Source organism: Phaeodactylum tricornutum, chromosome 23, assembly GCF_000150955.2.
Source record: "Phaeodactylum tricornutum CCAP 1055/1 chromosome 23, whole genome shotgun sequence".
Lineage (NCBI taxonomy): Eukaryota > Bacillariophyta > Bacillariophyceae > Surirellales > Neidiaceae > Phaeodactylum > Phaeodactylum tricornutum.
Window position 1 is genome coordinate 32,681 of NC_011691.1, and position 14,420 is coordinate 47,100.

The 14,420-nt window shown below is 48.4% G+C and overlaps 5 protein-coding genes across 5 annotated transcripts; 2 read left to right on the top strand and 3 right to left on the bottom strand.

Moving 5' to 3' along the window:
• Positions 1-37: 37 nt before the first annotated feature.
• On the bottom strand, positions 38-1,546 carry PHATRDRAFT_49557 (predicted protein). The gene is made up of 2 exons (XM_002184347.1): positions 845-1,546; positions 38-760 (listed from the first exon to the last, which is right to left on the bottom strand). The coding sequence occupies exons 1-2, from the start codon at positions 1,483-1,485 to the stop codon at positions 199-201; spliced, it is 1,203 nt and encodes a 400-aa protein (XP_002184383.1). The 5' UTR covers positions 1,486-1,546; the 3' UTR covers positions 38-198.
• Positions 1,547-2,424: 878 nt separating this feature from the next.
• Positions 2,425-6,676, bottom strand: PHATRDRAFT_49558 (predicted protein; the record flags this gene model as incomplete). Its single annotated transcript, XM_002184348.1, has 5 exons — positions 6,620-6,676; positions 5,943-6,468; positions 5,150-5,852; positions 4,581-4,682; positions 2,425-4,506 (listed from the first exon to the last, which is right to left on the bottom strand). The coding sequence occupies exons 2-5, from the start codon at positions 6,374-6,376 to the stop codon at positions 2,425-2,427; spliced, it is 3,321 nt and encodes a 1,106-aa protein (XP_002184384.1). The 5' UTR covers positions 6,377-6,468; positions 6,620-6,676.
• A 1,707-nt stretch (positions 6,677-8,383) lies between these two features.
• PHATRDRAFT_49559 (predicted protein) lies at positions 8,384-9,976 on the top strand. Its single transcript, XM_002184254.1, has one exon. It carries the CDS (start codon positions 8,678-8,680, stop codon positions 9,851-9,853), a length of 1,176 nt encoding a protein of 391 aa, XP_002184290.1. The 5' UTR covers positions 8,384-8,677; the 3' UTR covers positions 9,854-9,976.
• A 404-nt stretch (positions 9,977-10,380) lies between these two features.
• PHATRDRAFT_16120 (predicted protein) lies at positions 10,381-11,109 on the bottom strand (the record flags this gene model as incomplete). The annotated part of the gene is made up of 2 exons (XM_002184349.1): positions 10,381-10,884; positions 10,963-11,109. Coding segments are annotated over 2 exons (651 nt in total), but the record flags the coding sequence as incomplete, so codon positions are not given.
• Positions 11,110-12,534: 1,425 nt separating this feature from the next.
• Positions 12,535-14,250, top strand: PHATRDRAFT_42307 (predicted protein; the record flags this gene model as incomplete). Its single annotated transcript, XM_002184255.1, has 3 exons — positions 12,535-12,651; positions 12,865-13,003; positions 13,145-14,250. The coding sequence occupies 3 exons, from the start codon at positions 12,535-12,537 to the stop codon at positions 14,248-14,250; spliced, it is 1,362 nt and encodes a 453-aa protein (XP_002184291.1).
• Positions 14,251-14,420: the final 170 nt, after the last annotated feature.

Below are 14,420 nucleotides of genomic sequence, written 5' to 3' on the forward strand. Positions count from 1 at the left end.
ACCCTTTTTGCTCTCTTTCATGACAAACCTCCAATTTGTTGCATCAACATTTGTCTCTTTATATTAATCAATTAACTTCAATTAGGCGGAACCGTTGATTGCATTGTCTCCTCGTCATACTGTTTCAAAATGGTTGCTGCCCCCGCCTGTGCAGCGACCGGTAGAGGAGGTACAGTCTGAGACTTTTCAAATCCAGACTCAAAAGTCATCTACAGTTGCCACCGTGAGATCAATCTCAAAAAGAGGATCGGGAACGGGAATGTCCAACTCGCGATAGACGGAGTCAAGCTCGTCGTAAATGTGTGTATCCATCGATGTGGCCTTGGCCAAGAGTTCGAAAAGTCTGCGATTGGGCTGCATCCAATTCTCCGGTTCTGTCGGACAGATTGGCACAGGCATCATTTGGTCCTCGATTCTTGCTGGGGTGCAGCTAAAGTGTATATCTTCATTAAGGTGTCTACAGTCTTGATGTGGTCCAGGTTCATTTTTTTGCGTGTCCAACGTGTCGTTTTCTGTTTTGGGACCTGTCGATTCGCAGCGCTCCATACTGTAAAAATCCGGTTCCGTAGATGGAGAAGGTGCTGGTTTCACACCATTTCCTTTGATTCGCCGACGGACAATGCAACGGCAGAGCATTGGGCAGCCTCTCAGGAACAATTCATGGTAGTAGCTACCACTATCCTTACCCACTGTCAGTCGGACAAATCCGTACAAGTTTAACTGTCGCTGAAAAGACGTGAACTTGGATTGACGAAAGAAGCTAACATATTTTGAAATAGAAAAAGGCGTTAGAAGCCGATTATACATGCAAGGTGGTTGCATCTGTCCGTGTAGTAGAACTTACTGTGGCATGATAGCGGAAACAAATTCCTTGGGCTTGTGTACTAAGAAAGAACGTCCATGAGGTTGCCAAGAGACGATATGGGACATTCCCAGCTCCTCCACTCTATCCAGCATTTCGAATAAGCGTTCAGGAAAGTGAACGGCGACACCCCCACGGAAAGGATGCTTTGGGTTGGAGGTAGATTCCGGTTTCGATGGCTGAACATTGAAGTTGACGGCATCACGGTAATGGTCGAAGTACTTGTGGTTGACTACCATACGAGGAGGGATTTCGCTGAAACAAATTTGCTCGTTTAGACGTTGGGTTGACATCATGTCAATTCCATAGTCGCCAAGGCAAACCTGATCGGCAATCGTGTGCCCGTTATTGGAGACAGAGCGAAAGTGCGAAGGATTCACGATGTTGGCGTGCACTGGATGGCGGAACGAGGCGATACGGCAATCGCCAGTGTTTGAGATATTGGATCGTTGGAGAAGAGAATCCGGAGACGGCAAGTCATCAAGTTGGAATGAATGCCTGAAATATTGGTTGTTCGGAAAGCCATCCTGTAATTCATTTTTGAACGGCGGAGTGACTTTGTATCCCTCCGTGTGACGCTCTTTGCTCTCTGGTGCAAACGTCGAAGCTCTGTAGAATACCATTGTCAAAGGTTTAAGAGAATCGGCTAGTTCGGGCAGTCAATGTTGGTGTGGAAAATATTTGACCTGACTTGTGAGAAGTAGGAGCGTGTGTGCGTTCTTTCCTTCGTTCGTTCTGTGTTGACCTGTTCGGGGGCTTCCTCCTTTGACGAAATCGTAATATATATATATATTCTCCGAAGTCATGTTAGCTCTGTAGTACCGGCTTACATAGTGCAACGTTGATTCGACATCTGTGAATATCCCAATGAAACATAGGTCTTCAAACTACAAGACAGTTTATTCAAAACGGTGTTGGACAGGCACTTGCGAGCCTGTCGAAAAATAGTCACCAGAAGCTTCAAGTTGTGAAGGACAAGTCACTTTTTTACCTTGCTTGATCCTTTAACTGCTCGAATTCACCTTTTACAGAAGAAGAATCAAATTGCCTTGTCTTGAGAACTCGGTGGGTCTTTCGGTTTCGGCTCGGCAATTAGAACCGATGGCACCAGTTTTCTGAAGCGATTTCGAAATTTCGCTTTTCCTAAAGAACTACCACGAATCCTGGTAGTATCTATACGAGTCAAATACATACAGTTCACGTAAGTTGAATTTTTCCCACGATTCAGCCTAAGACTCAAAACCAAAATATGTAAATAGGTGTAAACTAGCCAATAAGCTCGACTTGCCAAATTTTTGCTTCTTTCGAGTTCATAAAATGATGATAATACTTCGGAAGTTTTGTCTGTCCTCCATGAATCATATCTTTTCAAAAGAGAGGAGGCATTGGAATTCTCATAGGGCCAATGCTATTAAATTTAATAGAGAATTCTTCAATAGAATATTTCGAAGCTTTCTAGATCTATATAAAAGTATTGGTGCCATAATTGAGTTTTCTTCGATGACTAGTTTCTGATGATCGACCGAAAGATTGCCCAAAACAGATTCGAAATCCAAATCTATTTACTGTATGTTGTACCGTCCCCAAGCTTGAACTTTGGCACGCAGGATTGCGTCTACAGACCTTTGTGCGGCCAGTGTATCGGGGTGACTCTGGCCGAGAACTTGCGTGCGTATCGCTTTAGCCTGATGGTACTGCTTCAAGGCGGTGTCGTAGTTTCCGAGGTGGGCTTCGGCCGTACCGAGATTGCAATGGAAAACCGCTGTTTGGAGATGCGTGCCGTTAGCTGCCGACGCCACGACCAAAGCCTTTTCGTGATATTCGAGCGCTTCATTATAGTTGCCAAGCTGACGCAACGCTGTTCCCACACTACTATAGGATACTCCAGTTTCCGGATGATCATTACCCAACAGATCCTCTCGGATGGTGAGTGCTTTCTGGTAAAAGCTTAGTGCTTCGGGAGTACGACCAAGCTTGGCCAAAACGAGACCGACGCTATTCAGAGATCGTGCCGTGTCCGGGTGGCGGTCGCCAAGGAAGGCTTCGCGGATCTCTAGAGCTCTTCCAAGTAAAGTCAATGCCCTTAGCGACTTGCCTTGACGATTCAATAGTAAACCTATGTTTTCGTAGGACACGGCTGTATAGGGATGATCTCCGAGCAAAGCACGGCGAACAATAAAAGCCCGCCTATGATATTGCAGCGCCCATTCAAAGTCGCCGTTCTCTTGCATCACAACGCCGATGTTATCGTAAGAAGAGGCCGTGGCCGTATGCTTCTTTCCCAGAACAGCTTCGCGAATTTGAAGTGCCTGCTGGTGGTGATCCAGAGCTTCTGTGTACTTGCCCATATCGCGAAGTAAACATCCAATGTCGTTGTGTGCTTGGGCAGTGTGAGTATGCCGCTTTCCAGCTTGAAGCTCGAGAGTCTCTAAAGCAGTCTTGAAAGTCGCCAGTGCCATTTGATATTTGCCATTTCTATGATGACACACGCCCACCTCGTTCTGCAATTTCAGAGTATCCGGATGTGTCTCGCCCAAATCGGTTTGGCGGAGTTCGAAAGCAGCCTCCAGCAGACACAGGGCGGCTCCGTATTTTCCACGTCTGGATAGAGCACCTCCCAGTTTTTCGTATACGGTCGCCACAGCTAGGCTCTTCATGTTAGAGTCGCTTATGACAAGTACCAATGCTTTTTGGTACAAGCGAACCGCCGCGTCCGTGCAGGGAGGAAGACTGGTTTCCAACAGATCAGCCAAACGCTCAATACGGAAAACGTTTCCGCACGCCGATACCTTGGTACAAAGCCCATCGTCCATGGTATCGTACTTGGAATATCTTCCTATTGCTTCTAAATCTGCCATACGCTGCTCCCAATCGTCCACATCAATCACGTGGGAAAAGTAGGATCGCAAATTCTTATAGTAGTGCTGCGACTGGGATTGATACTGGACCATGGCAGCGTGATGTACTTGCAGCTCGCACACATGATGAAACGAAGCATTCGCGACAGGCAATTTGATCAAGAAGACAAAATCTCGGTATTTAGTAATGCTCGTTGGCGATTGAAAGCGATTCTTCGCCGCCACCAAGGGTGTGGAATGCGAATTGGAGGAGAGCCAGGCGACCACATCCTTGATTTCTGTCGCATTCATACAAACAACGCTGGCACGGATGACGTCGTAGACCCAGGATTCCGGTGGCCCAGGATATCGGTCCGCGTACTTAAGGGAAGCCTTGTCGACAATACGTTGGGCATCTTTCATCGGTGCCAACCAAATACGAGTTGAGGGGTCGGTATTCTTGTCAAAGTTGCAAGAATTGCTCTGTTTACCCCTGAGATCCTCTTCGGCAAGCCAAGGCATATCCTTCTGTATACGCTTTAAGAAGTCTCGAAACTCGGCTTGGACCAACGAAGCTGCTACCAAAAGTTCTTCGGTGTCGGCAACGGTCTCTCCATAAGCGCTTTGCTGCTGAAATTCTACTGGAAAAGTGCCATCGACATGGTCTCGTCGGCCCAAGAGGGCATCGACTGTCAGTGCTTTCAACGCACCATCGGGGTCGATTGCTTTTGCTGTCTCATCCAAGCGCTGGCGTAGCTCTAAATACGAGTGCACATGGTCGAAAAAGTCCTTTGACGGATCTAAGGGCTAAAGGAGCAATGGAGATGAGGTTTGTCTGCACTCATAAACGAGAAAGGGACGTCTTTCAGTACAGTACATACCAGTTGACTAACGGGATCGTTTTCGGGCTCCTGTGATACTTTACGCGCTGCCTTGTGTACATGCTCGCTTCGAGATGCAGTGGCCCCCATGATACCTTTCTCCTATTTTGTGAAGTAGGTTTTTCCTGTGCTTGAAGAAAAATGTGGTTTGCATGTGAACGCCTACGGTCATAGCAATCCTTTGTGACCCCGATGACCACACTCGTAGGGAGGACAGGCCTTACAGGAAAATGCCCCGAATCATTCTGCGCTGTCAACTCACGGTCAGCGACGAGCAACCTATTGTCACAAATAGCCGTTTCGACTGTGATGCCTTTCGTACATCTGTGGCTTCCCTCCTAATTTATGTAAGACTGTTAAAACGGTGGTCTTGCTTCTGGCTATGCAAAAACCATGGAGCACTAGTAGGGTTGCAAAAGGGCAGCTTTGAAAATATTTGCAAGTTACATTTCCAGTCAGTTGGATCGTCTGCTGCCTCAAGCGTTTCCGTAGCAAGTTATAGACAGGCCGATCCCTCACTATAGTTTGCCTTAAAATCGCTTATCGGGGTGGAGATTCGAATCCCTGACATTGCATTCGTCGTCGTCACTGGAAAACAAATCCGTGATGCTACCGAATACTTCGGGATTGCCCACACCTCTTACTTTTGCCCTCTTTGGCGGCCGAAATGAGATTCTGCTAGCCAGGACGGCATGGGGAACGAAGCAATCTCTAGTTAGTGGATGCTCGTTCTTTTGATCGCGAGAGAGCGAACGACACACTGGCTGAAAGGAAGATTCGCTCACAAATTGGTGGTGAAAGTTAGGCTTTCTTCCGGACGATAACCGCAATCCGCTTTGGCCTCTTCTATTGTACAAGAAACTATCCGCTTCTTGCTGGCGAGAGAAAGACGCCTGCTGCTGCGACTGGTCATTTTGCTGCTGTCGAAGGGCTTGGTGACGCAAATTCTCGTATCCCTCATCTAGTAACGGCGCCAGCGCAGCTGCAATTGGAAGCGAGGTTTCGTCCTCGTCAGAATCCGCTTGTTTCTTGGGTCCATTTTGATCACACCATTCCATGTTGTAGAAGTCTGGTTCTGTTCTTGGAGATGGAGTTGGTTTCACGCCATTGCCTTTGACGCGCCGCCGGATGATTCGGCGACAGAGCTTGGGACAGCCTCGCAGGAATAGCTCGTGATAGTAGCTTCCGTTGTCTCTACCCACGGATAATCTGGTGAAGCCATACAGGTTCAACTGACGTTGAAACGAGGTAAACTTGCTCTGACGGAAAAACCTATAGTAGGACAGACAAAACGAGACCAGCTTTTGATAAGCATATAGTCAAAGGAGAATCTACGGATCAAGGATTGCTCCACAGACGCACCTCGGCAATACAGTGGCTACGAAATCGGCCGTTCGGTGGACCAAAAAGGAACGTCCGTGTGGCTGCCATGAGACTATATGAGCCAACTCTAGCTCATCTTCTCGGTCCAGCATTTCAAACAGCCGCTCCGGGAAGTGAATTGAAGTGCCACCACGAAAGGAGGGCCTGCCGCTTCCAACCTCTTTGGAAGGGTACTTGCCCGCTGCTGCTGGTCTTTCGAAGTTTCCTGGGTCGCGGTAGTGATCGTGATAGTCATGCACCACCTGTGTTCTATGACGACCCAACGGAGCCTTTTGCTGATTGCTAGAGTTTGAAAATCCCTCTCTTTCAGCAGTGTCAGCTGACGCAAACTGGCTATGATTTTGTTGCAGGCGGACGGGATTCAAAATATTGGGGTTAATTTGTTGAGTCTCGTTGAAAGGAACATGCGGCATTATCGCATATGGATTGGCGCTCAAACTGCCGTGGTGGAGATTCCCTGCACTGCTGTGCTGTACCGACCATTGGCCAAAATGTGCGGATGGATCTGAAAAGTTTTCCAGGGGATACGTGTTTCCTTGTGAGCCAAAAGCTGTGCGGCTCGAATGGTCAGTCTCTCTACGCTCAAGCCCGAAATCGGTCAATCTGCTACTAGCATGATATGCAGCTTCGTAGTGTCTGCAATCCTGAAAGCTTACCATTGTACCTGAGACAAACAGATCCCTTAGTAGTTCTTGTTTTCGTATCGCACGTTGCGTAGACTTTATGTGGATTTATGTGCACACCAACCGATAGGTACCGTCATAGGCGTACTATTGTTAACCCCTCAATTTCTTTTTCATGAAATAGCACTGTTCGTGATGTAGGCTGTATTTCGCATACAAAACATACAAACACTGCTTCCTTGACTGTGTATCAAGAACTCCATGCCGCGCATGCGCGTTCCCAGGAAATGCTCGCTAAGTATTATCCAGTAACATTTGACTGTTCATGGAATTTACCGAATGGTATTAATACGGTAGTTGCAGAGTAGAAAGATCCAAATCAAATAAATCTCGGCAAAACTGTCGCCAATAAACCGGCACAGAGACCACCATCTAATTTCTGAGAACGCCGAACCAGAAGAGAAATCAACAAATAATCTTATCTTTTCGTCCCATGGCATCAGTGGATGCTTTGACGTTTCAAATCGAAAGCCAGTTTGGCTCCGAAGCTATCTAGTATAAACGACAAAAGACAGACATGAATCTGGAACATCCGCTCATCTATTAGCAAATGATAAATCATACAACTCAAAAAGGCCCAGGTCGGATCTAGACTAAATGTAGAAAGGTTGAACGCGCCCAGTGAAAATAAGTAAGCGAATGTGCCGTAACGGTGATGAACCCTCCAAAAAGAGGAGGCATTTTATCCTTTAAAAATAGAAAAGGACAAGATTTGTTGGAGCGCCTGAGCCAACCATACATTCTGTCTCTGAAGTCAGAGGATATTTTTGATAAATATTCTGCTCCAACCGAAATCCAGTGTTTTCCGAAAGGCTTTTGCAGTCTATGCTGCGACGTAAAGAACGCAAGATCAACAGTTCTGATCAGGTTCACTAGTGAGTTGATCAAGAGAGATCCTAGCATGCTGTTCTAATGTTAGTTGCTTACGTCAGATTCTCAAAACAAAAAAAGTTTGGAAAATGGTGAACAGTGACACGCCTTGAAGTTAAAGTGTGCTAAGATTTTTCGCAGCATTTGAGACCGCCGCTGTTGGCACAAGTTATAGTTGCGTGCTCTTCACGGTTGGACCATTGAGGAACCCAACCAGAAGTCTGACTGTGAATCCTTGTTTCGGCATACTGTCTACATTCTTGGTTTTTTTTTCAGCAACATCAGCTTCATGCTCGTACAATTTCACTAACACGTAGTCCTGGTACAAAAGTAGATTTCTAAGTAAAAACACAAAAAGGCTATGTTATGCTGATTGAAAAATCCAAAGACATGTGAAGTTGTGGCGGTTCTGATGGCGCCTTTTTCTAGCTTCAAAAAGCTTCGCTACGCTTACAGTAAATCTATACTGGGGAAAGGAATTGACTGTGAGCATAGTGTAATTGATTGGTGACATTCGATCCAATACAACTATTTTTTAAGTTGGCTGCAATTGAATGGATTTTGGAGGAGTCAAGCTACTAGTAGGTAGAGCGAAGAGTAAGATTCTTATCTTGCGTTCGGACGCAAAAAAAGGGTGTGGTGCCTTCGAGAACACTTTGGAACCTGTATCTGACTGTAAACATGGCATCAAATCCAAAATCCTGAGCTCTTCCTGTATTTTGATTGGTGTTGAAATCAGCTATAATTTAGAAATGACCAAATCAAATAAGAAGTTAAGCGATGTCTTCTTGATATAGTAACCTCGTTGTTAAACCAGGAAATCTAAAACGATATATACTTTTGCACTATTGAAGGAAAAAAGTAATTGATATAATATCTGCAGAAATGAGATGCATTCCCGTCAGTGTATAAATGCTTGACAGTTAGCATCTCTAAAAACGGCACACGAGAGAACTTCGTCCTATGTGGCGGGATGAACCACGCACACGAAATGCCTGTCTGTCGAAAGTGTACTGTGTGCCTACGTGAAACGGGAATGCAGTGTCGCGTGTTGACCACTACCATTGAAACTGTCAATCAAAACGCGCTCTTCACCCTCCATTCCAAAACTTCTTTCGCCGCACACTGCAGGAATCGAGAAGTACCATCATCGCCAGCGCCATGACAACTTCCCACTCACATCAGATAGGACTGTCGGAAGAAATGATCACCCATCTTCTCAACGGAAACGGCAGCGACTTGTCCTTTGGAGACGATGATCTATCTTGGGGCGCTCTCACAAACGATGAACTCTTTGCCAACAATTCTCCGCATCCTTCAAAGTCGACGATGACAGAAACTCCAGTGCCACGCATGGTATCTGTCGATAGCATGAGTCAAGTCCAGACACATGGTTTTGAAGCAAATATTGCCATGGTCTCTTCCACTACACCGTACGATTCTCTTAAGGACCTCGTGCAGCGTAAGAAATTGATATCGACTCTCCAGCGTTCGTCGCACTCCTCCAACAGTCTCGTTTCCGCGAACTTGCCTATCGTGGGAAATCAAAACGCTTCCTTTCACGACGGTCCCGTATATTGTTACAATCCTCAAGGCACTTCACGCATCGGTGCACCCAGCTTTTCGAAGATTCTTCGTCAATCCTCCGGCATGACTGCAACAACGATGGCAATATACAAACAAGGTATTGCCAACGCTCCAATCGAACCCATTTCGAAGCGTCGTAAGCTCGACAGTTCTATTAAAAATCTTCCTCTACATCAAGCATGCGTCGATGTCAAGCAGAACGGAAAGCTTATTCAAACGGCAGTACGTAAACAGCCTTTGCTCGCTTCCGTTCCCGCCAAAGCGATAACTAGCAAGTCCATTTACGATTTCCAAACGTCACGTTTGGAGCGCAAGTCGGTGACTTCGACATACCGTTACCCTTTGAATATCGCTATTCAGCACGATGCCGACGTTACCACAATTGAAGCCCTTTTGCGCGCCGCTCCTTTTGTTGTTACGACACCAGATGGCGGAGTTGCCCGCGAGTGTTCATTGCACGTTCTCCTGCGTCACAAAACACATGATCTTCAGTCGATCGATTTGTGTTTGTTGCAAACTCCCAACGCCGTGTCGTGTATTGATCGTCACGCCAATACTCCGTTGCACACCGCCTGTGCCAAGCACGCCTCCATTGATGTGATTCGGCATTTGACCGTTATGTATCCCGAAGCGCTCGGTCTACGCAACTTTCACGGATACACACCTCTCGAGATTGCCCAACGTAGTCAACATACCACGGATGAGGTACTCGACTATCTGTGGGATTCCGTTTCGCAACAGTTGTGCTAACGACCTTTTGAAAGTGTGCAGGTTTCGTCTTTTCAGGTTGCCTGAGCCTTATTGAACACTGACTTGTTTGACATGTATAGCGTATGTTGCATTTAAACTAAAGAATGGGAATTTACATACCCGATCGTGATCTTTGGGTGAAACTTTTTGTTTTGCTTCGAGGCTATCTATGGCTGGTTAGCTTGACTTTCCATTCTCAGTGCAAGGGTGGCTGTAAACATTCAATAGTAGATCGTTCGAACCTTATGTGGTGGCAGCAATTCGCCTTGGGCCTGCATGCGCTCCCCCAATTGCCTGTGAGGGGGGTCAGAAAGAGTTGGTCAAACGGTGAGATTCGTCAAAACACAAAGAGGAAAGAGTAAAGGCTTTTCGCTCCCGTTCGTGGGCTCCTTCGTCATCAGAAATTAGCACCACAAAGGTACGTACCACAGATACCAGTCCACGCGTACGGCTGTCCACGAAGAGGAAGTTGGTTGGTGTGTTGACGACTGTTGGAGCTGCTGTCTTCGAAGGACATTCACAATATGCTCCACAGCCACAACCGTCGCCGCTCGAATGGACCATTCCTCCGGAGAGTCCCTAGCAATCTCCACGCCCTGATCCACCATAACGGCCAAAGAAGGACGGTAACGGATCCAACCGGCATTCCGCAATACTTGCGGCACACGGTAATCGGCAAAGGTTGTGAGTTGATCCAGGTCGGGCAAATTTAGTTGCAACGCGGCATCCCAATCACCAACGCAGATTTGGGCGCGTTTCAAGAAAGCGATGGGGCGCATTTCGTCGGATGGCGGGTTATTCGGGTCTTGGTGATGGTGGCTACCCGCGGTACCGCCAAAATCGCCAAAGCCGGCGAAATACGTCACGAGGAGCCCCACTAAGCGAACGGCCGAATGATTGGCAGCCTGGATGACGTTCCAGGCAGACCCTTCGAAGTGGGTAGCTAAAACGGCCCCGACTTGATTGAGTAATTGACAGCGTTCGGCTACGTTGGGTGGCACTTTACCTTGTTTGTGGTGCAGCGCCATGAGCTTGGTGAGTTGGTCCGGTGTGTAGGTTTGCAAGGACTCGGCGGAGAGAAGGAAATTTCGATCGTGGTCGGGCAGTACGGCGTCTACGTGCTCTCGAGTATGATCTAGAGGACGATGATCCGCACTGGCCATGGATGTGAGGGTTTGTGCGAGATCGACGTATTCGTAGCCGAGTTGGGGCCAAAAGCAAAAGTTGATGGCGTCCAAGACGAGAATGTAGTTGGCGATTCGAGTTTGACGCCGTCGAGTCAGTTCGGTTCGGTTGCGGTTTGGCTGGTGACGAGAGGTGGTAGAGGGCGGTTCTTGCGTGGCAGTGGCGGATGCGACTACGGCAACCGGCGGTAGCTGATAATGCCAGTCTTCTTCGTCCCATACCACGTTGGCTTGCTGTTGAATCTGAGCAATCAGGGCGAGGGGAGAGATGTGGTTTGGATTCGTTCCATTGTTACTAACAGTAACGTGATCTTCGGTGATTGTTGCCGGTGGATCCGGTCGATGCAATTCCAGTACTTCTACGTGTGCCTTGGCTTTGGGCGTTTCAATCCATCGACGACACGTGTCCCTTACTTGGGCACAGAGATTGATGTTGGCGACGGGGAGTTCTACAGTGGGAGCATCCTCCGTACGCGTCTCCGTCGGTGAGAAGGACGGGAGGGTTGTCATCGTCCGTGAATTGTTGTATTATGTGTGTATGAATGTATGTAGATATCGATATATCGATTTAGATTCCGGGAACCTTGGTGGGGCGGGAGGGGAGGCGAAACGACGGTGCGGAGAGGAAGTGTCGACGATCGTTCCGTTGTGCCGTCTGTGGTTCCACCAACAATCCCCACAGCCACGCTTGAGGCTTTCTGGCAAGTCAGAGGAGAGAGACGAAGTTGACTGGTGTGCAGGTACGTGAGTGTATGTATAAATATGTCGAAAACGTCGAACTAACAGGAATGGATCGATCGATTGACAGAGAATAGGAACGATGTGCCGAAAGGAGAAAACGGCGTGATGGGTGTCTCTACTAGCTAGTAGAGTGGTGATAGTGAGTGCACGCCGATTCCAAAGAGTAGGGGAGGGTTAGGTCTGCGGCATGGAGTGGACGGACGGACGGACGGACGGACTGACCGAATGTGACATACGGACATAGTGACGTACTGTCTACCAACCGACCGACCGACCGATGAGGCCGCCGACGAGAAAAAATGTGCGGCTGCGACTCGCGAATGCGGCCCCTGCCGTCTTGCCCGTCTGTCCGTGTACCGCGAATCGTATTCGTTGGCTCCTAACAGAAACATAAATCCGGGGTATTTTACCCCATGTCGCTGTTTCTTGGCTGCCACTGGTACCCAACCAAGGAAGCAACGAAGAAAAAACAGTCCAACACTTTTGTTTCACCGTCCATCTTCGCGTGCACCGTGACACGTAAGAACTCCGTGTGCGTGTTGACTGTGAATTTTCCCTTAACACACGAGCACCGACAGCGTTCCTTGGGTTTCAACAAGGTAGTTGACGCCATTCTGTACAACAAAAACTACAAATACAAGCAATACTCCTACACAAGGAATATAGTAGCACACAGCGCAATTGACAGTGAACAAGAATACGTTCCCTACCATGACGGCGGCTACTACAACGATGACGAACCATAACAACGATACGATGCGTGCGGACGCTACGACGGAGGCCCACGGCCAAGGTCCGCAACAACCCCATCTGGCCAAACAAGACGCGGCAACGGTAGATCCCGCACAACTCACAGCCCTGTCTCCCGAAGTGGTACGTACCGGTACGGTATAACGCAGCGTAAGGTTGTTTGCGTTCGAGGGATGCTGTTGGTAGGGTTGGATCAGACTGGGTAGGGTTGGGTAGGAAACTATGTTCGTCTCGTCTCTAGCGACGTATTGTTACTGTCTGTTATTGCGAAATGAATCGAGGCATAGCGACTGCACACAGTCTCACTTTAATATATCTCTCTATCTGCTTTGTTAGATCTCTCGCCAGGCCACCATTAATGTGGGAACCATTGGACACGTGGCGCACGGCAAGTCCACCGTTGTCAAGGCCATTTCCGGAGTGCAAACGGTCCGCTTCAAGAACGAACTCGAGCGGAACATTACCATCAAACTCGGTTACGCCAACGCCAAGATATACCAAGGACAGCCCGTGGTATCGGAGGAGAACCTCCACGATAACGAAGACGCCAGCACCACAACCGCGGAGACTCCTCTGGACGCGGACGGCACCGTCCACAACACCACCATTGCCACAGGGCCCCTCTACACTTCCCGAGGCTCTTCACACGCCGATATCTTCACCGAAGGAGGTCGAACCTACCATCTGCGCCGTCACGTGTCCTTCGTCGATTGCCCCGGACACGACATTCTCATGGCGACCATGCTGAACGGGGCCGCCGTCATGGACGCCGCCCTCCTGCTCATTGCCGGAAACGAGACTTGCCCCCAACCGCAGACTTCCGAACATTTGGCCGCCGTAGAAATCATGCGCCTCGAACATATCCTCATTCTGCAAAACAAGGTCGATCTCGTCAAACCCGATGCCGCCGTCGCGCAACAGGAACAGATTCGCAAGTTCGTCGCTGGAACCGTGGCCGACGCCGCACCCATTCTCCCCATTTCCGCCGTACTCCGATACAATATGGACGTACTCTGTGAATACCTCATTCGACGAATCCCTCTACCGGTACGGGACTTTACCTCCCAACCCCGCCTCATTGTTATTCGATCATTCGACGTCAACCGCCCCGGACAAGACGTTTCCAAACTACAAGGCGGCGTCGCTGGAGGAAGTATTCTACAGGGTGTCCTCCGTGTTGGTGACGAAATCGAAGTCCGACCCGGAATCGTACACAAGCAGGACGATAAAATTGTTTGCGTACCCATTTTCAGCAAGATTTCCTCCCTTTACGCCGAACAGAACGATCTCCAGTTTGCCGTCCCCGGAGGCTTGATCGGCGTCGGGACCAAAATCGATCCCACCCTTACCCGCGCTGATCGTCTCGTCGGACAAGTCCTCGGTCTCAAGGGACAGCTGCCGGATGTCTTTTCAGAAATCGAAATCTCCTACTATCTGCTTCGCCGATTACTCGGAGTCAAAACATCCGACGGTGGCAAACAGGCCAAGGTACAGAAACTCACCAAGAACGAAATTCTCATGGTGAACATTGGTTCCACCGCCACCGGTGGACGAGTGTCCGCCGTCAAGGGAGAATTGGCCAAAATAACCCTCACACAACCCGTGTGTACCGAAGAAGGTGAGAAGATTGCCCTCTCCCGACGCGTCGACAAGCACTGGCGGTTGATTGGTTGGGGACAAATTCGCAAGGGAAACGTTGTGGAAATAGCCGAGTCGGCGTAAGGACTAAACTCACCAAAAGGCAACAACTTTGACCACAACTCGTTTTTACGAAAACTATTTATACCTTATGGTCCAGCGGATCAGCCAACTTGTTGAGTTGTAAGTACCGCTAATCAAAAGTACGAAAACATCGTTCTCCGTCTTGACTTGATCTATGGGTAATCTGTTGT